General features: G+C 32.9%; 1 protein-coding gene across 1 annotated transcript in view; it reads right to left on the minus strand.

Moving 5' to 3' along the window:
* The window catches only part of LOC124530158 (elongation of very long chain fatty acids protein AAEL008004-like), a 48,567-nt gene extending 22,955 nt beyond the window's left edge, over nucleotides 1-25,612 (minus strand). The window contains exon 1 of the mRNA XM_047104148.1: nucleotides 25,352-25,612. Within this exon, the coding sequence (XP_046960104.1) occupies nucleotides 25,352-25,358 (7 nt within the window). The 5' untranslated portion in view covers nucleotides 25,359-25,612. The remainder of the gene's footprint in view (nucleotides 1-25,351) is intronic.
* Nucleotides 25,613-26,333: the final 721 nt, after the last annotated feature.

Below are 26,333 nucleotides of genomic sequence, written 5' to 3' on the forward strand. Positions count from 1 at the left end.
AACACCAAGTTCGTTTCAATTCGGGATCGTAAAATGTTAGTGGGTTTTGCGTTCAACAAATTTTATCAGTAGGTTTTTCTTTTATAAAGCTTTAGTATGATATCTGAAATGGATTGTTGGACTTGATTGGACTTTAAGGATGCAATAATTATTACAACAAATCTGTTAGTAAGTAGTAGTAGTTTCTTGGTGGTAGGGCTTTGTGCAAGCCCGTCTGGGTAAGTACCACCCACTCACCAGTTATTCTACCCTCAAATAACAGTACTCAGTATTGTCGTGTTCCAGTTTGAAGGGTGAGTGAGCCAGTGTAACTACAGGCACAAGGGACATAACATAGTTAGTTCCCAAGGTTGGTGGCACATTGACGATGTAAGGAATAGTTAATATTTCTTTCAGAGTCCTTGTCTATGGGTGATGGTCACCACTTACCATCAGGTGGCCCACATGCTCGTCCGCCAACCTATACCATAAAAAAGTAAGTGATATGAACATTATTATGAAAATAGTTGACGCCTTTCACAGCTACATAAAAAAGTAGCTAATGTTCTTCCTATGTGTTAAAAAGCTAACAACATTTTATCAAATTTCTTTCAATTGTTTGGCCGTGAAAGTGTTACAGACAGACCTACAGAGTTGAATTAAGAAAATGTTTATTACTCTCAATGTAGCTTGCAACGCCATCGTTTATTCTAAGATTATACATTTAGTACATAATACATACATGCATATGTACGACAAATAACAGAGTACGCTTCCCATTGTGTTCACATTATATAATGCGGGTATGTGTCTATTTACACTGGACTAATGTCATAACTAATCTTTTATCTCAAATTGAATTCATTTTAAATGTAATAAAAAAAATGCATTGATTACAATTTCTTTAAACCGTTCCTTGAAGAATCATATTTTATATTATTGTACTAGTTTTATATTTTCAAATTTGTGTATGTTTTTATTTATGTATTTAGTTATTAGCTACTACCTACTCCCTCATATCATGTAACGTTACATACGTTACACGATATTACTGCACTTATATTAATTTCTATATATTATTAAAAATGAGAAAAATCCATTAGTTTAATGTTTTGATTTTATTATCAATCATTCGAATAATCATTAATTTTAATGTAACACATTTGCGAGCATGCTTTGACGACCACATTTATTGATAATAATGTACGATTTTTCAAATTCCGCAATAGAAATATATCGATTAATTGAAATATATTTTAACGAACAAGCTGTGTGTAAATTTTGAGACATATGAATATTCAATAGACAAAGATGTAGGTAATAAATTAAAAATCCAGGAATGTTAATGATTGAACAACATAATTAAAGTATTATAATATATACTAAGTTAATCAAGTGCTTCTGTTTTCGGTTCAATTTAATCGACGTAATTAAATAACAACATAGCATCTATTAGTTCATCGTAAAGGACTTAAGGTTTTAAAACAAATAGGTCTAAAAAAGTAACCAAGAAACATTTTCCTTTTTATAAAGTAAATTTCAACTGTCTGATTTATTTTTTTATTATTTTTAATTGAAAAGATATAGTTAATTTAAAAAAAAGACAATTCATCATGGCGTAATTATTTTCAAGTCTTTTCTGTCCTCTTGACATTGTAGGTATATACAAAATTTTATTAATTTGTCAGTTCAGTAAGTTAGTACGTAAAAGCGTAACATATAAGCAAAGTTACTGCCCCTTTAACTTTATATGTATATTGAAGAAATATTCGATCACGATCTCGGATGCAATTGATACAATCGGTATGAGTCAATGCAGGTTTGGGTTATAGAAGTTATTTGTAATTTATAAACTTAAATTATATAAAGCTATACTATAATTTGGGTGAGATACGTGTAAATCATTCTATGTGCAACAGTATCATATACATAGAGATGTAAACATTGTTATATGTATGTCGAAATATCATTAACAATTTTTATTTTTACTGAATAATGGCATGCAAAATTCTGCCATGCATATAAAAAGTAAAAAGTTAGCGTCTGTAAATATTCCAATCCGGCGCTAATGCCTCCTCTCCCTTTTGAGGACAAAGGTATAAGCTCCAGCTTATTCCACCTCTTTGCTCCAAAATTGGAACAGAATTGGAGTACACTAGAATGTTTCGCCGCCCAGTGTGAGATGAGTTATAAACAATTATATAGAAAAACATCAAAGGTGTTTGCCTGGGTTGCCAATTGTATCTTCATGCAATAATTACCTAATTATAAAAGGTAAATAAAAAATAATCGATTATTTAGAATTCACAATTCACTTCTTTCACAAATGTATAATGCCAATTACATACCTATATAATTAAATTTTAACGTCCGGTATGGTAATCAACGGATATTAAATCCGCGCCTTTTGTTGTATTTTGTAACAAATATATATTAATATTTAAATATAATATACTTCATTATTTTGTAATTAAAAACATAAACCTTGGCACTGAATCGCATCCCGTAATATAGTATGACAGCCTTATGTCGTCATGCCCACAGCGGCACTAGTACTCCTTGTATGTATTTGAATGGCGAGTTAACTATATCCCGTCGATATATATTAATTAAATTAAAAATGATTAAATTAAAAATGCGAAAGTAACTCTTTCACGGCCAAATCACAAAACCATTTGCTAAAACTTTATCTAAAGTAAGCTAGAACCTACTACATACATAGGTAGAGCTGACATTTGTCAAACAGCCACACCTACAACAAACAGAAGAATACTAATAGACCTGCCCCGACTTTGCAGGTCAATGTTGATACTAAGTATACTGTAGATTGTCTTATAACGTTCACACCTATTTTTGACAACCGTCAAATGTGTCCTTGCATTTTAAATCTGTAATATCTTCGAAAATATTAATTTAAATTTCACGCTTTTTACTCGCTATTCAGCTACATTAGATGCACAATTTATTTTACATAACTAATTGGATAGGGATTAATAATGTTTTGCTTAAAATCGATGATATAATAAGCCATTATTGATCGTAAAAAATAAAGGATAAAAATTGTTATTGTGGGTTATGTGTAACAAATATATATAAACCACCGCGACTTTTTGAAATAACTTTTTAAAATATACAAAAGTGTTTCTTTACTATATTGTGTATTTATTAAATATTTCCTCTCGAATCAGTCTATCTATTAAAAAATCTACATCAAAAGAAAAAAAAGAAAAATCTACAGACAGTGGTTAGCGACTTTGTTATATGGATGTATGTATGTAATGATTAGCCCCTGACTTCGTGATTGTTTCAATTTAACAAAAACGTTTTAAGTTCACTTACAGATTTTAGATCACTTATTGTTGGTTTTTTTTTTATTTTGTTTTATGGCATACGTGGCGAATGATCAGGAGGCTCACCTAGTGGAAAGTGACTACCACCGCCCATGGACATCTGCAACACCAGGGGGCTTGCAGGTGCGTTGCCGGCCTTTAAGAAAGGTGGTGGGACGCACGTGACCGGTTGGGGGCGAGCGCGAGAGCTGCACGCGGTATTTGACAGTATCCGGACTTTACAGCGTGACATTGTTATTATTTTAAATACAATTCTAAAATTAAAGTAGCCTAAGTTACTTCTTATTACATCAGCTATCTGCCCGTGAAAGTCCCGTCAAAAGCGACCCAACTGTTCCAGAGATTAGCCAGAATCTGACAGACGGACAAAAGTTGTAAAAAAACATGTTTTAGTTATGTATCGTGTATGCATTTATCAAAAAGCGGTTATTTTAATATTAAAAACAGACACTCTAATTTACAAACCAATAAATATTTTGTAAGGAATCTCTTTTTTTACCGAATACGAATTGATTGGTTTTATTTAATTATACGTTTTCCCAATACTTAACCACCAGTTCATATATTTCATATGTGCTGAGCCTCAATAATGGCTAGATGTATTTATATGAATATGCGCGTTATGAAATCCCATATGCATTATTTTAATCGCACAACCAATTAATATATCTGCTAAGATTTCGTGTATCACAGCTTCGTATACATGAATGTTTTAAAAGTCGAACACAAGGACGTTCGTGTTTCGAAACATCCAACGTGCTTTTACGAGGGAGTCCAGTGTCGACCGGCTGCAGACAGCATTCCGTTATTTTTAAGAGTTATAAAACCGCAAGACTTCATATGTAATATCTGTCACATTGATAAGACGTAATTAATGGACATGCATTCCTATTTACGAATTGTTACGAAGAATCTTTTCATAATTTGACAAGTTTTTTTATGGTAAAGCTTGGCGGACGAGCATATGAACCACCTGATGGTAAGTAGTCACCATTACCCATAGACAATGAGGCTGTAAAAAATATTAACTATTCCTTAAATCATCAATGCGCCACTAACCTTGAGAACTAAGATATTATGTCCCTCGTGCCTGTAGTTACACTGCCTCACTCATCCTTCAAACCGGAACACAACAATACTGAGTACTGTTGTTTGGCGGTAGAATAACTGATGAGTGGGTGGTACCTACCCAGACGGGTTGGACAAAGCCCTACCACCAAGTAAAAAGTTATGATAATTGTAGAAAAAATGGTCCGGTCGATTTATTACTGCCTCTAATAACCAAATTATTCGGTTTCAACGACTCTTAAGTGAATGACTCTTAATCTTGTCCTTTAGTATTAAAGCTACTTAAGAATTCCTAGACAAGTTTTTGTTTGTATTAGCATCATAATATATCTCTTTTTATTACGTATATTTAAAGATGATTTTATATTTCAATAGTTGATCTTTCGAAATGTATAATCTGATATATAAAATCAATAATATTTTATTAACAGATATGTTATACCCATACTAAACAACAGAAAAAGTGTGCCGCGCCGAGGCAAACGTCCCAATTAGGACGTTTTCTAGTCTTCATTTTTTGCGCGTTAATGACATATCTGTTTACTAGAACATCGTTGTGTAAAATGCATTCGACCCGCACACATTTATTTAATACAATTTAAACAAATCCCGTATTGAAGCTTTTGAGTTAAATAAAATAAATTATTGAAGACGTGTAGGTATATACCTTTTAAATAAATACTCTATCGCGATTTTGGGTGACTTGAAATTAATTAAAGGTTAAGTAAGTCAAATAAATGAATATTTATTAAAGTAATATTAAAAAAATATATATTTATTTGGATCAGCACTGGATTTGCAATCATTTCCATTTTATTTATTACGAATGTGATTTGGTCGTTGATATGTAGATAACATATGTACATTTTTTAAATTACGTAATAATAATAACAAATGTAAGTAAAATAAAAGTAACGGGGCATGTTTATTGAACATATCACTCGTCTGATATAGATCGAAAACTATAAATTTTGAACGCAACAATGTTCATCCTCTATAAGAAAGAGATTTAAATGTCTTCCTTGAAATGTGTTATAGTTTGCTCGAAAATCCAATGGAAATTTTATATTTTGAAACGTCTATCCTTAATAACATTTTAATAGATTATGAAATTACGTTTCTCATTTAACTTCTTCTTTAAAGAAACCTTATTGTCTGTCCGTTTATCTATTTGTTCCGGTTAATCTCTGGCACTGCTGGACCAATTTTAACGGGATTTTTACTGGCAAATAGCTGATGTAATGAGTCACTTAGCTAGCTATAACAATAACTTTTAGTTAGATACGTCGCTGTCAAAGTTTGAGTAGAAGAGTGCTTAACTAAAGCCTCTTCTGACTTTTGAGACGCATTCCGTCATATTGTTTCAATGGACACATGTAATGGGCATATGTCATCCAAGATATTTTGTAAGTTTTTATTCATTGCTAAACATGGGATATATAATTATAAACAAAAAGTTTTAAAGGGTAGTTAAGCTGCACGCGAATTAAACATTCAACAGCTCGTATATTAAATGAGTGAACATGCAACCATATCGATTTTGTATATGTCAAAATGTGCAAAGTGAGCCAGCTATAATTTTAAATAGATGTTGGTCTCATTTCTAACAGTACATTAATTTATAACTAGTTGTGCCTGCGACCTTGTACGCGTTTGAATATGGAAAAAAATATTATTGTAGCCTAAATTTCTTCTCATTATATCAGTTATCTGCCAGTGAAAGTCCCTTCAAAATCGGTTCAGCCGTTCCAGAGATTAGCCGGGACAAACAGACAGACGGACAAAAATTGTAAAAAATGTTTTTTTGGTACATATATGCAGGTACCGTGGTATATGTACCGTGTATACATACGTATGCATTGAGTAAAAAAAGGGCTATTTTAATATTACAAACAGACACTCCAATTTTATTATATATATAGATGACATTGCTATTTGTCAAATAGTTGAGAAATTGCAAGGTGGAAAACGCGAGGATCGTAGAACTTTCAATCTTTGTATGACTAAGATTGAATGTCGGTTTTCTAATATTAATCATGTTCAAATCGAATAGGAATAAACATTATTCAAGGAGTCTCTTACACTTTTGCTTTTCATCATCAATTTCGTTTTTTAAACAAGAAGCGAACACTGTTGATTAATCTATTCTATTTCATTTCATGACCGTCACGGATCGATACGAAACTCACTAAGAAAATCCCTAACGCTGGGCCAATACCTATTCTTCTTTAAGGAAGTTTGAAGTTTATTTCACAATTATTTTAAAGTAGAGATTATTAGTGACTCGTCAGATATATGACATGACAGAATTTCACCATCATCTATTGCTGGGCATGGTATGAATTAAATACAATAAATTATTGTTATATATATTATTGCTCTCAATTTCTTATGTTCTATCTCCTAAGTCTACTCTTCTCTTCTCTTTATAGAGTCAACAGCTCATAATTTAAACATACTATATTATAGTCACATGTATTTTCTATTTATAACTAAATTATAAAATTATGAAAATGCCTAATAGAAAGACGTCGGTGATTTCGACGTTCATTGTTTCTCTGTAGTGAATATGAAAAATTCGAATATGTTTGAATAAAAGATAACTACAAAACTATCTGAAGGTATCAATAATATAAGGAAAATTAGACGTACTGTACATCTATAATGCTTACTTATATTCAAAATATTGTAGACGTAGAAACATAAAGTGAAATATACGCACCATAATCATAATTTGAAATAAGAACTTTTGAAAACGAAAACATGTAATTATATAAAGGTCCTCGACCTTTTTAGTTATAAATTTTAAGAATACAGTTAATCGATGGTTGCTTAAAAAATATATATACGATTAGTCAATAAAACAATCATCGTACCGTGCGAGTCGAACGACCTTGGCTAGGTTCTTTGAGCATAAGTTGCGTTTGAATTAAATACAATTGTAACACAATAAACATTAAGGTCATTGACCTCTTACTGTTCTATTGTTTTATTAGTGCGTATAAAAAAGTTACAATATCGTAACTTGACACGAAAAATAAAATTAGACTATTATTTGTACATGTTTCTAAGGGCCATTGTCTAATACATCCATAAGGTGCTAAGATATTGCTATCTCTTTTATTTCTATGTGTGCACTTTTGCATCTCTTTCTTAAGATTTGGTATGAAATTATATCAAAACAATGTTCAGTGTTTCAACTGAATTTATTATTTTCCAATCTGATCTACTTATTTTTTTCAAGCTTTTATTTTACTTGAACCATTCATTTGTTCTACCCGAATCTTGGAAATTGTATTCCAATTATTTCTTATCGTACGAAGTTGAGCCCTACAAGTAGGTTAAGTTTTTGATAAATTAGTTTTATAATAAGAATGCCTAGATTTTACACTCTGAATTAGCTCTATACGAACTTCTTAACAGTAAAAAGTCACCAAAATATATGTAGATATAATAGCTTGTTGTTCTGTGTTTACAATAAAATTACTTCTACTAATCTATCTATTGAACGGGCTATAAATATCTCACAGTTGAGCTAAGGCCTCTCTCAGTGGAGGTTTCCAGCTTATTCCACCTGACGGTTTGGTTGATACACATGTGGCAGATTATTTATTAAAATTAGACCCATGCAGATTTCCTCGCGATGTTTCTTTACACCGCCGATGATTATGACACGAGATGATTATGAAAATAAATGACGAACATGATAATTCTGTGGTGCTTGGTTTGAACCCGCAATCCTGTTTATATAAAATATCACATCAATATAGAAGTTACAATATTAGGTCAAATCTACATATATTAAAATTATAAATGTGAAAGTAACTATGTGTGTATGTCGCTCTTTCACGACCAATTGCTGAACCAAATTTGTTGAAATTTGGTATGAAGCAAACTCCAACTCCAGGAAAGGACATAAGCTACTTTTTTTTGCCTGACACATGACAACCAATATCCTAAAACAAGAGCGCCGCGGGCGACTACTAGTTTTATATATTTCGGTAACCAAATAACTAAAGAAAATTCAAAGACCTTAATCTAATATTTCCTTACAAATCACATAATTTATAAATCAGTTGATAGTATGAAATGTCGATGTGTCTTACGTCAAGTTTATACTCATCGCACGGAGCTAGCTGACATAATAATAGCAATGTCATTACCGCTGTCGTAACTCTCACTAGCGGAGGTGATATCGTATGGTGACAGCTTTGATGAGGTCAAGTTTGTTTTATTTCTGCTGAGAATATAATGTTACGAAAAACATAAAAATTAAAAAAAGCACGAATTTTAAAAAACTTAATTCGATTAATCGATTATTTCGAATCGGATTTGTGGTTAAATTTCAAAAGAGTTTTATTAACAAAATAACTGCGTCATAAAATATAGGAGTAGTATATAAATAAATACAGACAACAAGTCTGTTGACCGCTTATTTGCATATCGTTTATTAGTCATATTTAAAAATACTATGAATTTTAAAAACCACCGATTTTTATATTATGGGCTTTAGAAAATGACAAGCTTGGTGATGATAGGTTTTGCCATGTATAGTTAGAGGGGAAAATAGAAATTGCTGGAAAACTGACATTCAATAGACACCTGAGAGATGTGTGCCTTAAGAATTATAAATGTTTTAACGTCCATTTTGCTTTTTGAAAAAGCAGGTTTCTGAATATTTTTTTACAGTAACAAATTCTTTGACGGAATATCTCATTGATGTTTGAAGATAATTTTAACTGTCTTTTTCGAGTCAAATGAAAATTAAATAATTCCGGTTGTAATGGAATATATTCCCGAAATAAACTACAATAAAACAGAGTTTAAACTTTAATTAATTCAAAGTTTTAATATTTAAATATTAAAACTATGAATTAATGACGTGATTAAACTCGTTTGACTAGTAAGATATATTAAATTTTCATGAAAAAAAAATTAAATGAATAAATAACACAATTTAATAAAATATAGGATCAGGTTTGAAGCTACAGAGATAATGGTAAAACTACGTTGAGTATTCAAGGAACTCCACAGCATTCTCTGATTGTTATAATTAAAAAATATATATTAGATCTATGCGGAATATAAAATATAGTCACTTCCGACGTCTGTACACGATCTTTTAAACGGTAACGGGTATTAAAGCGTTTTTCGAATTAATTATGAAATAAAAATTAAAAATTATAAAACTGTGTTGATTACGTAGTTTTAATTGAATTCAAATCAAAATATGATTTACTCAATTTTCTTTATCCAATAAAACAACAATTTTTATATTTATTTATTTCTTGAATATCTGGGAAACAAACATATATAAAATATAATCTAATTACATAATACAGTTTAGATATCACATTATCCAGCGAAGTTTCCACCGATTGATAAAACATAAAATGCACTCGAATAGAGTCGAGATGGCCCAGTGATGTTAACCGATGATTGCGGGTTCAAACCCAGGCAAGCACCGCTGATTCATGGGCTTAATTTGTATTTATAATTCATCTCGTGCTCAGTGGTGAAGGAAAACATCGTGAGGAAACCTGCGTGTGACAAATTTTATAGAAATTCTGCCACATGTGTATTCCACCAACCCGCATTTGAACAGCGTGGTGGAATATGTTCCAAACCTTCTCCTCAAAGGGAGAGGAGGCCTTTAGCCCAGCAGTGGGAATTGGCTGTTGTTGTTGTTGTTGCACTCAAATATTTTAACACAATACGAAAAAAAAAGAAAAAATAATTCATGTTTGTTCTTAAATTTAATTGTTGTCTTTAACTGTGTACCCGTGTAACACCGGGACGGGTAACTAGTTTATCTGTATAATATGTATAATATTGAAAAAAAAAAACACAGTTTTATTTTATAATTATTTTCTATTTTAAGAATTAATACGCAGTTTTAAAAATATTGTAATAACGTATTGTTATAAAATTCTACAGTATATTTATTTAATACATTTACGGAGTAATTTTAGCTGCTCTTCAACAATTATAGTATGCGTTAACATGTAAATAAAAATATATATATATATTATATTTCTTTAATTAAATTTTCATTGTTGCGTTGGCTTGTGTTGGAGTAAAATTTATTCTAATTTTAAAGTTTTAAATAAAGAATCCCTATTCAAAGTACCTCTGTTACATTAATTACTTGTAGTAGATTTTTAATCTGTTACGACAACTTCATCCTCTGTCAGATTCTTTGCTGCTGTAATCCTGTTCAGTCAACACTAGATTCTAAACATAAAGAATTCATTATAAATGTTTTCGGTAAGTCAGGATATTTTGAAACTTTAAGGGAATAACTTGCATTTTTTATGGTATAGGTTGGCGGACGAGCATATGGGCCACATGATGGTAAGTGGTCACCATCACCCATAGACAATGAGGCTGAAAGAAATATTAACTATTCCTTACATCGTCAATGTGCCACCAACCTAGGGAACTAAGATGATTTTGTACTATGATTGTATATGATGATTGGGAACTAAGAGCACAAGGGACATCCCTTGTGCCTGTAGTTACACTGGCTCACTTACCCTTCAAACCGGAACACAACAATACTGAGTACTGTTATTTGGCGGTAGAGTAACTGATGAGTGGGTGGTACCTACCCAGACGGGCTTGCACGATGCCCGAGTAAATTTATGGAATTGCAAGATTTGTATTTGAAGTGGGAACATTTTAACTTCAAGTTGTGCGATATATACCATATTAGGTGAACAATTAAAAAGTGGCCTCGCCCTTCAAAGGTTCAGGAAACAGAATTGATACAGTTTGACATTTAACTCTTAACTTTCTCCAAGTTCCTCATCGTCCAGGGTCGACTGGTCTGTATTTTATCATCGAAATTGCGTGTAAAAAAAAACTAAGGTCGGTTACGAAAGTTATTAATTAATAAAATAAATATGCGAATAATTTTAAATATTAAATTTATAAGTGGAAGGTTATCGTGGACGATTTCAACGGGGGAAGATTTATGTTTTTAAAAATGACTTTTATTTAACAACGCGTATAATTAATCGTGAACGGTCTGTATATCTTATATGTGAAAATAAACGTCGCTATTTTTATTTGTTTGAGATTAGTCAATTTTAACCTTGACCGTTTATGATGAAACCAATATCCACTTTATTATTCTATGTTATTCGACGCTGTATAGCTCTCCAGTAGAACAATTTCTAGAATAGCATAACGTAGTTAAACTTAGTATGAATACGTAAAACAGGCCTTAGATTTAAGTAAGCCACTGTATTTTCTAATAGCTTGGCTATTTTATGCTCTACTAACAGTTCTCGATTAATATATCATTATTTATAATATAAAACTATTGCACTTAAAAACTTATATCCTAACTTATATAAAATTGAAAGAATTTTACTTTCAGAAAAGATCAGAAAGCCAGTTCTACGATATTAAGATTAAGATATGTTAACGATTCTATTTCGATTCACCTTCGAATATTCTTCATAAAGGTATTCTAAATATGTTCCGACTTCCGATTCAGCGAAGCGGTGGAATACGTTTCGAATCTCATTTAAAAATCAGGATCATTAGGTATAAAAAAGTTGTCTTTAAAATATTAAGAGCAATGTCGCCGACATATTTAATGTAGTCTTTTGAAACCGATAATCTTGGATTGCCGAAATCATGAATTCAAATTTAGAACATAAATTATCGCTTAAAAAAATCGCAATATAATATTTAGTTAGTTATATATCAAATACGGTAACCTCATTTAATCTAAGTTCGCACCCGGAAGTTTATGTGAATCGAAATCAAAATCAATAATCTTTATTCAATATTAGTTGTGACCCGACCTTGTAAGCGGTTGAATTTAACAAAAAACATTATAGTCTAAGTTACTCCTTATTATATCAGTTATCTGCCAGTGAAAGTCCCATCAAAATCGGTCCAGCCTTTCCAGAGATGAGCGGGAACAAACAGACAGACAAAAATGTTATTTTGGTTTGTGTACCGTGTATACATACATTTGCATTGTATAATAAGGGCTATTTTAATATTACAAACAGACACTCCAATTTTATTATATTATAGATAGAAGCTTTGCGCTTGCTTCTTGATAGTTAAAAAGGTCTACTATCAGTTCGGAAATTACATAGAATCTGAGAAGAACTACCGAAAGAAACTGTATTTTTTTAATGTCATACTTTACAATCTCTTGTTAAAGATTGCTCGGCAGATATAATCTAGAGTGCAATCAACTAGGAGCTCATTAGTTTTGTAACATTTTTTAGCACACAATCACTTTTTAACGATTCGTTTAAATTATATAATTGGACATTTTTGAACGTCGTTAGGGATCCTATTGTAAAAGCATATACATTGTCCCACAAAAGATTTACCAAGTCTGTGTAATTGGGTAATTGAAGTAAAATAAAATAAATATGCATATCTGGGTTTATTTATCCTTTCATAACAACCTAATGGGTTCCATAATTAGGGTATTTTGAATGTGCGATGAATGTGTTTACACACACTAACTAATTGACGGTCAGCATTGCCAATCACTTTTTTTCGTTGGACAATCACCCTTCAAATCTTAATACAACAGTACTAAGTATATACTAGTAGAGAGTAGCTCGTAAAAAAATTAATACTTAGATTAATTATTCAACAATGTTTGTAAAGGTTTTATAACTTATGAATGATGATATTACTAGCTGTTGCCCGCGATATTGCTCGCATGAAATATGGTTATAAATAACTTAACGGACTTTTTTTGAGAGCCGAGATGATGAGGGTGCAATTTCAAGGCCCTAACTTTAATAGGTAACGCTTGGCGATGATAAATTAGTCAGTCAGGACTTGTTATTTTATATATGGAGATTTACATACTTATACGATAATTATTTTTTTTGTAATGATTGTTGTTCCCGACCTTTTAGAATCTTTAATTCAACAATCCATCGTAACTTGACCTAATAAAACAGGAAATAATATTTTCAACTTAATAAAATAATTGATGATTGTTACACATTATTTAAATTGTACATTTATAATTATTATAATTTTTAAATCATTATCAAATAATATATAAAATAAAACTTACATTAACTCATATATTTTTTATATACAATACATAAAATTATTTCTGTAAATCCGGAACAAAAAAGGTTTATAATTTTATGGTCAATGGGTAATTAATAGTCTATGAATTTACTAAAGCTGGGTAAAGCATCTATTAAGAGGGAGCTTTATTTTTATTTATTTGAAGACAATATTACTTATTATGTGCCTTGTGGAAAACACAGCATCGCATTATGAAGAAGCAGTGCCTACTCACCTTTATATTTTACTTACGCTTGTGTGTTTTAAGCCGAATAATATTCGTCCTTTGCCTTATTTGTTTGCTCTGTCACCGCAAGGCGGGAACCGGTCTGTCAAAGTCATTGCGTGTGTTACTCGCCGCCTAATTGTTTGTGTTTTTTAATTATAATAGTTTTAATAAGAATTAAAATGAATACTAACGAGAATTTCGTTCCAAACGATAAGGAAAACAATCCGGACGTATTAATATCTAACGAAGACGCTTCTGACTCTGATTCATCATCAGAATCTTCTGTAACGGAGAGTGAAAGACCGTCATTTAAAAGGAGAAGTGCAAAAGAAGACCCTCGCTTAGAGGCTCTCATTAACCAGGTAGGATTCTTATCCAATATTTATATGCAAAGTCTCGGCGGCTCGCAAAATAATCAACCTGTTATTTCAAAGAGTTTAGATAATCAGATTGTAAACGATCCCTTTTTAGTTCTTCCTCAAGAGAAGGAGACACTCCTTAATTTAGGCCAGATTGCAGTTGATATAGATGCATCTAAATTAGTAAAGCCAGCTCTTCCGGAGAGGGTTGTTAAAATAAAGTCGCTCCAACATTTTGGTTTACCTACCTGGCGTAACGTTAGGTACTCTAAAACGTTGCAATCATTTGCTGCCACTCCGGGCTTCACTGACCTAGCAATAAACGACGAGTTGTGCCACCTCAGTAAATCAAAAGACTACCTAGCCGGTACGGAGAATGTTATGGCTGCATTGTCAAATGCGATTTTTGAAAGTAATGAGTTACTTCGGAGTGGTTTACAGTCTGTAGTTGACTGGGCTTTTAGCTCTCCGGAGGAGTTAAAAGCGTCAACCCTCCTTGAAAAGATTACCTCAGCAGTAGGTCAAGGCACCTCATTTTTTAAGAATTCAGAAAACATTTTACAAGTTGTTTGTGGTAAGCGGGCTGAGTCTATTGAGACTAGAAGGGAGAGATTAATTAAGGAAATTCCTAACAAGTGCATACAGTTGGCACTTAGAAATATTCCCCCTTCAGAATCCTATTTATTTGATCAAATTAAATTAAATACTTTAATTCAAAATTTTGGTGGTCCACAGCATTGGTTAAGTTCACTTACATTAACAGAAAAAAATTCAGTAACCACATATAAAAGGAAATTTCCTTCTAACTCAGCCCCAAACACATTTCCTAGCTCAGCCCCAAAGAAACCCAAATATGAGGCTCCTCGGAGGAACTCAAATTTTCAAGGTAGTGACTTTAAAGCCAGAGGCAAGGGTAAAGGGAGAGGTAAAAAATCTTCCTTTCGTACCTTTGACCAGTCAAGACAGTGACGCCAAACAGGGGTTCAGAGGGGGCCAGTTAAAAAATTTCAGGGAAAGGTGGGAGGAGCTCGGAGCAACACCTTTTATCCTGAAAGTTATATCAGGGTCTCGGATACCCTTTGTTCAAAGACCCCCACTGTTGTTCCCCTCACCAGCAGTAGCAAGGAATTATGCTACAAGACCATCTGCGCAGATGACCTTGCAAATCGAGGAGTTGAAGAGCCTGGGAATATTAGAAAAACCAGCTTCTTTGACTCCCGGTTTCTTCTCCCGGATATTTCTAGTAAAGAAGAGCGATGGTGGCTTCAGACCCATTTTCGACCTTCGCGAGCTGAACAAGTTTGTGAAAACAAAACATTTTCAACTTATCAGCCACGCAACCGTACCAGAATTTCTTCAACCAGGCGACTGGTTGATAAAAGCAGACATATCCCAGGCTTACTTCCATCTACCTATAACTGCCTCCCACAGACCATTTCTGCGCCTATTTTACAAGCAGGAAATCCTTCAGATGACCTCGCTGCCTTTCGGTCTCTCATCAGCTCCAAGGCTTTTTTCAGCAGTCACTTGCTGGGTCGCGGAGACTCTACGCAAGAGAGGGATGCGGATTCTGGTTTACCTCGACGATTTTCTCGTGGTACACCAGAATCCCTCCAAATTGGCATCACAGGCCGCGGAGGCTGTGGAGCTTTTGGAGTCCCTAGGATGGAAAATCAATTACTCAAAATCAGCTCTAACTCCAGTGAGGTCGCTAGACTTTCTAGGGATCAATTGGGATACAGAACAAAATATCATGTCACTTCCAGCCAAGAAAAAGATGTCAATTTCTACTGCCATAACAAGTATGTTAACCAAGCAATGTTGCAATCTTCGAGAACTACAGTGCCTCCTAGGGCAGTTGAATTTTGCATGTTTCGTGATACCAAGAGGCCGACTCCACTGTCGGTACCTCCAGATTTTCTTACGACAGTTTCCTCGCAATCTGCCAAAAGTAAAGATGATCATCCCGCGGAGGGTATTGTTAGATCTACGCTGGTGGCACGGAGCCGTGAGCCTAACAACCCCTATCCACCCGATAGGAGTATCTCATTTTCTGACCACCGACGCTTCAGACATCGGTTGGGGTGCAGTGTTGGACAAGATAACAATGTCAGGATCTTGGGCACCTCAGCAGAAATTATGGCATTGCAACAAAAAAGAGATGTTCGCAGTATTGTCTGCAGTAAGAGCTCAGACGAGGAGTCTCAGAAACTCTCACGTGTTGCTACAGACGGACAACAGAACAATAATTGCGTACATTCGCAAAGAGGGAGGCACTCACTCGATAGGACTACTGTCTCTGACATTTCAGCTCTTGACACTTCTAGACAAATGGAACATTATTCTGTCGGCACAGTATCTCCCAGGCAGGTACAACAGCATAGCAGACAGGCTGTCAAGGAAACGCCCAGTACCCGAGTGGCACCTACTACCTCTAGCTACCCAGGAGATCTTCAGGCGTTGGGGCAGGCCAGACATAGACATTTTTGCATCAAGAAGATCGGCAGTTGTACCAGACTACGTAACCCTCGATTCACGAGACTGTTCCGCAATATTCGTAGACGCGTTTTCAAGAGACTGGAATTACCGGTTGGGGTGGATATTTCCTCCACCAAATCTAATACCAAAAGTTCTTTGTCATCTGAACAGGGCGAGAGGCACATACCTACTCGTGGCTCCAGATTGGAGTCAACCCTTTTGGAAAGCAGATCTCCAGCTTCGAGCCCTGGACGAGCCCATGATAGTGCCCAACTTGCACAGAGTGCTAGTGGACCTGACAACAGGACGTCCACCTCCGCAGATAGACCAGCTAACTCTAAAGGTTTGGAAAATTGGGGGTGGTCGGACAAGATAGCCACATGGTCGCAGGCCGAAAAAGACCTTCTCAAGAAGAGTTGGCGACGTTCCACTCTTGAGACATATGAACCAGCCATTAAGCGATGGATAACTTGGTGTAGCGTTAGAGGGTCAGATCCGAAATCGCCCAGGCCAGAAGAGGTAGCTCAATTTCTTGCTGACACTTTCCTAAAAGAAGGCTTATCTTATGGCACGATGTTGGTTCATAAATCGGCAGTGGCCACATTCTGTGGACAAAATAGTGAGATATCCTCTAATTTTATGGTAAAGCAGGTTTTAAGAGCTATCAACAATTCTAAACCACCATCATTTAAACCACCGATTTGGGATGCTAGACGAGTAATAGAGTGGCTAAGAGAAAACCCCAAGGATAGCTCGTTATTCGAAATAGCAAGAAGGACTGCAACAATTTTACTTTTAACATCAGGACGTAGGCTACACGATTTAACCTTATTAAGAATATCAAAAGAACATTTTGCTGATGACGGTCAAGACATTTGTTTTTGGCCAGTATTTGGATCTAAGACTGATAACGGATCTAGGCGCCAATCTGGTTGGAGGCTTCTACCAAATGAAGACAGTAATGTATGTCCAGTTCGATGGATTCGTCTTTTGATCCAAGTGTCTGAAAGTAGGCGGACAGAAGATATAAAGCATCTTTTCATAACAATCAGAGGTACACCAAAGCCAGCTTCTAAGACTTTAATAGGAGGATGGGTGCGGTCTGTATTAAAGGATGCAGGAATTGATGCCGCACCTGGTTCATGTCGATCAGCAGTAGCCTCTTTGGCTTGGCTAGAGAATAGACCTGTAGAAGAAATTCTAGAAAGAGGTAACTGGAAATCTATGAATACTCTAAGAAATCATTATTGCCGAGAGATTGATACACAGGGACGCGAGCGTGATTATAATTTATTTGATAATTTTAAAGCTATTTAGTGTGATGACTCTATTGTGATTAATATGATCTCAAGTAGGTTTATTAAGCCTTGTGCTATAATATATATAGTTGAACTCTGCCCCAGGGGCCAGTATGTCAAATTTTATTGTTTGTTTCTTATTTTTAATTGATTTATATAATTTATTAATATTAGACTATTCTAATTCTATTTGTTTGTTTTAAGTAATCTTGCAGATGCAGGTTAATAGAAATTGACTGAATTTGGTTTTTTGTTCCTAATGATGTATGCAGAAGGTATTAAAGTTGAATAAGTTAAATTATTTGCATGAGGATAGCAAATGCTAATTTGTAAGAGTTAATTTTCTTAAGTAATAAAAATACTAAGACTGATTTAAGGTTTCATTAGTTATTTTTTGCTCTTATGTTCGAAACATATAACCTTTAAGGCATTTATTATTCTAGGTCTAATTCAACATTGCGTGTGTTTGTTTGTCACCAGCAGATATCAAACACGTCGTCTTCATAATGCGATGCTGTGTTTTCCACAAGGCACATAATATAAACGTTTTACATAACAATAAAACGATTATTATGTGCCGAAAGAAAACACAGCATCGCAGGAAGGTTCTTCCTGGTGAATACTCCAATGACTTTGACAGACCGGTTCCCGCCTTGCGGTGACAGAGCAAACAAATAAGGCAAAGGACGAATATTATTCGGCTTAAAACACACAAGCGTAAGTAAAATATAAAGGTGAGTAGGCACTGCTTCTTCATAATGCGATGCTGTGTTTTCTTTCGGCACATAATAATCGTTTTATTGTTATGTAAAACGTTTATATTAAATCGCAGAGAACGTTGACCCCATTTTTGTTATTATATTATTAATAGTGCTGTTATCGCGGGGTTAAATCATGTTATGTGATTAAAATCGAAATCCTTCCAAAGAACTTATTAACATATCGTATCATAGTTTAAGCTGCTCATACATTCCAATAACATTTAAAATTAATAAACGAGTTCTGGTTTATTTTTAGGCTAAGTTTTGCGAGCGCGTCTGTCATATATCTGTATTTTTTTAATAAAATCTGTTTAATATTTTGCGAAACGATTTTGTTTTATTTATTGGATAACGACCCGCCCCGGCTTCTCCCGGGTGCAAAACTTATACTAAATATACTACAGAATTTGTTTATTTACGACACAACATTACATTATTAACTTCTAAAATTATCAGTGTTACTTTACTATATGGTCCATGTATTATATACAAAAATCTTCATCTCTAATTACCCTATTTATTAAAAAGGCCGCATCAAAATCCGTTGCGTAGTTTTAAAGATTTAACGATACATAGGGATATAGGTACAGAGAAAGCGACTTTGTTTTATACTATGTAATGATTTGCACAAATTAATGGTTTCCCAGAAGTGCCATAAATAGGCTGGTGTAATCGGCTCCCAGTCAAAAACGCTGTCCTTATAGATACGCATAAGCTATCAAACCGAGAATAAAATTTAAATATTGTCATTATTCAAAATTCTAACAAAGCGTTTAAAATATAAGATATGAAAAATTTCAAGAGCCCTGTTATAAAAGCTTACGCCGATTTATAAGAGCCTATTACTAACGATTCTTACTTTTAAATCCACTGACTTGTAATTTGATATGAATATTTAAATAAGCATGTTTTATATATATTATTAAACGCAGAAATTACAGCGTAGTTGAGAGACATAATTAATTAACGATAATAGACATACTATTTGTTCTGTACGCTTTTAAGATAAGTGTTTGATTTGGATGGTATGACAAAAACAGCAAAGTGCATGCACATACATTATATAACCTCATTGCGTCATATGATTCATTGAAAGATTTCATACCTTTGATTCAGACATTTTATAAAATCGATCATAATATTTTGGTGAAATTTTCCCGTAAATACCTCCCTCAATCGATTAGAATAACGCATACCGCTATTAAAAAAAGAATTGCCCTTGTTAATCAATATTATAAGCTTTAGATTTTCTACCGAGGTTACGAGGTTTTGGGGATAATACGGGTCTATATAGAACGTTTACATCGGTAAATAACTTTGATATAATAATTGCAAGTCAACAGGGAAGCTTCCAATCGGCATGATGAACGCCCAACGATCATAGTCAGTTACATTTCAGCTATTTTACACTAATTAACTATGAAATATACACCTAAACCAACTTCATAAATTACTCTATTTATTTACGAAAACCTTCTAGCAGTTTTTGAGTGATATTGATAGACATACAGGCAGAAGCGGCTGCAGGGTTTTTCTATACATAATGTAATCGGACTATTTGTTTATAATATTAAAATAACCGCTTTATACAAAATGCATATGCATGTGTACACGGTAAATATACCAAATTATACTTTTTTCAATTTTAGTCTGTCTGCCTGATTGTTTTGGCTAATCTATGGAACTTCTGGATAGCTGATCTAATAAGGAGTAACTTAGGCTATAACAGTAAAATTTGGTTTAATAATATTGTGATGTACGAGTATATTTGTGATAACAAATCGAAATTAATATGGATATAACTAAATAACACAATAGCATTCAAGCCTTTTCAAATTACAATGGTAAGTAACCATGGTTTTTTTTTTTAAAACAGTCCAATGCCAAATCATTCAGTCCTATATTTGGATGAGTGGTACTCAAAAAGTTTGACTACCTCTTTGCGAAATGTCAAACGTATTTATAAAAATTGCGTAAAGGTAACCCGTCGAGTCGAATGTTTCAATAAACAATTATTTTAAACGCAATTGCGTTGATCGTTACGCTGTTATGGTACTGAATAATAAAATAAATATTAGTATATTTTTGTATTTATATATGACGATGTCTATCTATGCGTCATATTAAAATTAAAATTTGTTACTTGGGCCAGCCATATCAGTAGGAATTTTATGGCTATAAAACTACTGAAATATATTTTTTTTAAATAAGAACGCTGGTCGTCTAATAAGTGGTAAATACGCAGCCCATAGGCAGCGCAATGGTGATTGTTGATTAATGTAATGCAATCATGAGTATTAAGTTGTGTGTGGCTTATGCCTGTTACTACACTTACACACACATAGAAGAATTTTGGAGTGACTAATACCCAACCAGCTCAACCATTCAAAAAAACCAATAAGTTTCGTCATCTGTCTTACAACACTCTCGGTAAAAGAATAAATAAATACAATGATAATTTTGAAATTCGAATAAAGACGGGCATTTAAAAAATATGTAATAAAATTTAAAGACAATGTTTTACTGTTAAAAGTTAGTGACCGTCGTTATCCGTAATAATACTACAATGCTAAGCTATTCTGTAACAAGAAACTCACCTCGAATCTCATCGCAGAACAAGAGTTTGTAATAATCATGCACTATATAGGATGCTAGTGGCCAGGTACCAACTTTTTATTAATATTTGTACCTTTTATTTATATATTTTTTGTTGCTTTTTCCCGATATGTTTAACAATTGTCGTTCTATTTCTACTAATTTACACAACAACTTTAATAAATTATGAAATTAAACCTTCCTTATAAATCCCTCTGTCTATTAATGAAAACCGCATGAAAATCCGTTTAGTAGTTCAGGAATTTAATGCGAACATACAGACAGATAATTTGTAGTGACAATTATCAAAATGGCGTAAGTCGGTTGTCAATATATGACGAGTGAGATTCGAAGTGGGTTCTTACTGTTATTAAACGTTAATATATTCCGTGTCATCATCGTTTCGGTCGTTAAGAAAGTCCATAGGCCGATGGTCTCATTTTGCTCAAGGTCGCATTCCAATATTTTGATAGATACTTAAAATTAATGTCAATGTCACCACATGTGGTTAACAAAACTTACAAATAAAACGAAATTGTTTAGAAATTGATGACGGTTTAATGACTCACTTCAAAGAGAGGTTTTTGTAATTTTGCTATTGAACTTTTTCTATAAAATTTTCATATAAACTTGTTATATTATACTACGAAACAAATCTTACAATTTTTTTAAAAGGTAACACTTTTGCAGATTAAATATTTATTTTATATAAGAAAGCGCTAAGGTGTTAAAGTAGCGTTCGAAGAACCAAGTACCTACGTTATCATTATATAACATTTTGTATAATAAAGGGTCCAAATTCTATGGTAAGTCAAATTTTTAGGTTATTTTTAATGTATATAAATGTTTTAAAGAATTATTACTGTTACTAAAATAGTGTCTCGCATTAAGACTACAGAATAACGGTTAATTTTAAATACATAATGACTGATTAAAAAGTGTTTTAATAGATTCAATTAAACCTATTTTGATATATATTTTCACTATACAAATATCTGTAGGTTATTGTGTTATTGGTCTTCTGTATTTATTGCAGTATATTTACCTATATGCTACATGAAAAAAATATCAAATAAAGTTTGTAAAAATACATAGGTATTACATGTTTACCATTTTAAAAAAAAAAGAAATTATGGAGGTCTTTATCTTTTGATACGTAGGAATATTGTTACTGATATCCTAGACTGCGATTCTCTAAGTCTTAATCGATGATACGATACAAACTTATTTTGCATAAGCACAAGGTTGTATTGTGACTTATTATAAATATATTGTTGTACGTTAACAAGTTATGAAAGGTTTCGGTAATCCGCAACCAATAACACTGACCGTTCAAAACCGGTTGATAAATTGATATTCGGAGATTTTGTCCCCACTCAACAAAAATCGAAGGTTAGTCTATATTGGACACAGAATTTCTTAAAGAAATTATATCTTTTTCTTTGTTTAAGTTAAGCGAATATATGTTTTAACAATTTTATTTATAACTAGCTACCCAACACGGTTTTGTAAGGGTAGAATAGTAGCGTACATAAATGTTTAATAATGAAATATACGAAGAAAAAGTCTTATGTTTTGACCCAGAGATATTCGCAGGCGTATGCAGAACAACTCTACGTCGTTTTATTCACAACCGAATGAATGCTTTAGCAATATAATAGTCACTTAATATAATAAAGTTATACTTGTAAATGACAATTTAAATGTGCTTGTAAAAGCCTACTTGAATAAAGTATATTTTGAGGTAACGCGGTGCTGCTATTAGTCCTCATTATCTTATTGAGGAAAAGGTTTGGATCACGATATATTCATCATCACGATTATAACCAATTAAAGCTAAAATGCAATAGTACTTTGTCAGGTTTAAACCCGCAACCTTCCACTGCGATTAACGAGTACTAATTGTATAGAACATGTATTTTTTATGTATAGTATTTGAAACTTTATGCAACTAAATTGATTTAACAAGGCCGATAGTATGGGTGTACGGAAACCCCATTCATTACAGAACAACACCAACAGCCTGTAAATTTCCGACTGCTGGGCTAAGGCCTACCCTCCCTTTGAAGAGAAGGTTTGGAACATATTCCACCATGCTGTTCCATTGCCGGTTGGTGGTATACACGTGTGGCAGAATTTCTATGAAATTAGACACATGCAGGTTTCTCATGATGTTTTCCTTCACCGCCGAGGACGAGATGAATTATAAACACCAATTAAGCATACGAGTATTCGGTGGTGCTTGCCTGGGTTTGAACCCGCAATCATACACGGCTACTATAACACATGTTCATAGTTCGCAGTTTGCATTGTTTGTTTTAGTAATTACAGACTTATAGCCTTTTGCATTATCTTCGTAAATTAATATCGCAATGCTCGTTCTACGTGTTTTTCCAATATTCCATTCTAAAACGTGTTATAATACAAGACAATTACTGTAAGTACAAGGGACGTAACTGAGCTCAGTTCCCAGTTCTCAGTTCCATTAGTCGAGTTTTCTTTATGAAAGAAATGGTGAAAATTTAAAACGGTACCAATGTCTGTGTCACTGACAACGACTTAATATTTGGCCATCCGTAGGTAGACAAAGTGACATAATACAAGAAATATGTACGGATAGTAAAACAATCAATAAAATTATATTATTATAAAAAATATGAACTATACATACATTTTACGTAATTATTGTTTTGTGGATATTCTTTTCTTAAAAGGCCTGAATAAATTTTTTCTTTATGATTCATCTTTCAGAAATACTTGATACTTGAACATGAAACATTCATTAAAAATAAAGGCACATAGAAAAAAAAGGATTTTATTCCGAACATAATGCAATTTGGAATACATTGTCATCCCTACTAGCTCACTGATGACTTTATGCGTGTTTATACAAATATCTATAGAAATAATGAAACAAACATTTAGAGATATTAAACACATGTTATTAAAAATATACTCTCATATTTAAAAGATAAATAAATCAATTAAATAATTTTTCCGTTGTTAATCTTCGATCTCATTAAAGTTTTATTATTTTCGTATTTGTTTACATTTTCATAAATGTGTTAACGATACATACAATTAAATAGATATTCTAGCATAATTACATGTTGCGTCATAATAACATGCACAATTATAATGACGCATTATGGAAAATAAAGGCCCTTTACATCCTTTCAACCGCACTAAGATCGTTATAGGAAAATAACAAGATTTCGTATAAGAAAATAAACATAAATAAATATACGATTCATAGGAGATATATTGTACGCAATTTCTCAAATGTCAAGTCCGGTTTCAAATGTCCTTTTACGAGAACAAAGCTACAATTGGGTTCGAAATTTAAATACTATTAATATTAAAAAAAATGCTATTTATACAAATTTAAACATATTTATTTGTAAGTGTATTTTTTATGTGTATAAACGATGCATCATTACTATAAATACCGTAACTCTTGGAATGATCAATTAACTTTATATAATTCTCATATGATACTTTGTAAAAATAATTGTTTATTATTACGCAAAATCAAAGATTATAACATACATTATTAATAGTGTGTCAAATTTGGAGTGCAATTTAAATGAATACCTTAAAATGCTTTTTTTTAATTAACTATATTTATAGATGCAATGCTTACAATTTTGAAGTCACACTTTGTTTATCTATTACTTATTGGGTGCATATTTATTTAATATTATATTGTGACAGCTACAATTGCCTATTCATTGACCATTTGTGATAGCGTCACATGGGTTACGTGTTTACAAATATTAATTAATGGTACCTACGTGAACTACCTTCACTTACAATTTGTATTTTTTCAATTTTTTATAATAGTTATTATTACTATAATCATTATATTTCTATTTTCAGGGAAAAATGTAATTATTTATTTTATTTTATTGGGGGTTTATTTTGGCAACTTGGAAATTTGATAAATTTAATAATAATAAGGAAGAGGTAGTCATTTTTTTACCAAAAGTTACCGATGATTTCTTTTAAAATTCTAAATAAATAATAATTACTATTTCTAGTCCTTTGACAATTAAGTCAAGGCTTAGAGAAATATTATCTTACTTTTTGCCTTTTTTAAATTCAAATGCTTTTCATCTTTAATTGCTAATAATAATCCATTATAATTCATAAGGCAAATACTTACCATTCATTTTCAAATAATTCCACAAAAAGTTCTTACACTAAACACAATTATTAAATTTAAAAAAAATTAGCACAACGAAAATATATCAAGCCACTGATGTACAATGTTTTCGTACGAAAATTTAAATTTGGAACCTCATTCAAAGGGGTTCCTGGTTGGTGGCTGCGAGCCAGGCGCGCACGGCGTTCTCCAATACGAAATGAGCCGCAATGCGCGCGCGCTGCTATAATAAACAACCTACACGCGATAAAGGCTTAAAGATCTCGATTGCGAGTGATTCTCACGTACAGTGATCGTAAATGTAATTATAGTTTCGTAATCATTGCCGATACGACAATGTTATCAATGCTAGATTCTGAGATTGAAACCTTTAAATATTGGGCAAACATTTTTGTTTCCTTGTGAATTTAAACTGGTAGACCTTGGGTGAGTATTCGCAATTCGTTTTCGGCTATGTTAGACTAGAGGCTAGCTTTACAGGACGGTGATTTCATAGTCGATACATTAAAAATGATTGTTTTTTTTTTTTTAAGGAAGAGACATTTTGCCCTTCAGTAAGCTATTGGTATAACGCTTATTACCTTCTTGGTGATGGATTTTCCGATTTATCGCAGAGTATTGAGCTGATAGTGCACTGGTTTGCACACACTTGTGCGTTATGTCTTGCGCAGTAGGTCAGACGCCCTTGAGAATGGCCGCTTTGGGCGAAATCGGTCTGGAGGACATCACTATAATCATTCAATCACATAATTATACATGTAAGGCTTTATATCTGATTAATTAGTATCGAAGTGATATATTTGATAAAGTTTTTCGTAACTTATATTATATTAATGTTGTAACTCGAAAATGTTTCGTAATATCCGAATTATCATATTTTATGTATCCAATGTAAACGTGTCGGAATATTCTTTTTTATTATAATTATTAACATAAAAAAATTGAATTTAATTATTAATAACTACAAAAAAATATAATACGC

This window comes from Vanessa cardui, chromosome 6 (genome assembly GCF_905220365.1).
Source record: "Vanessa cardui chromosome 6, ilVanCard2.1, whole genome shotgun sequence".
Lineage (NCBI taxonomy): Eukaryota > Metazoa > Arthropoda > Insecta > Lepidoptera > Nymphalidae > Vanessa > Vanessa cardui.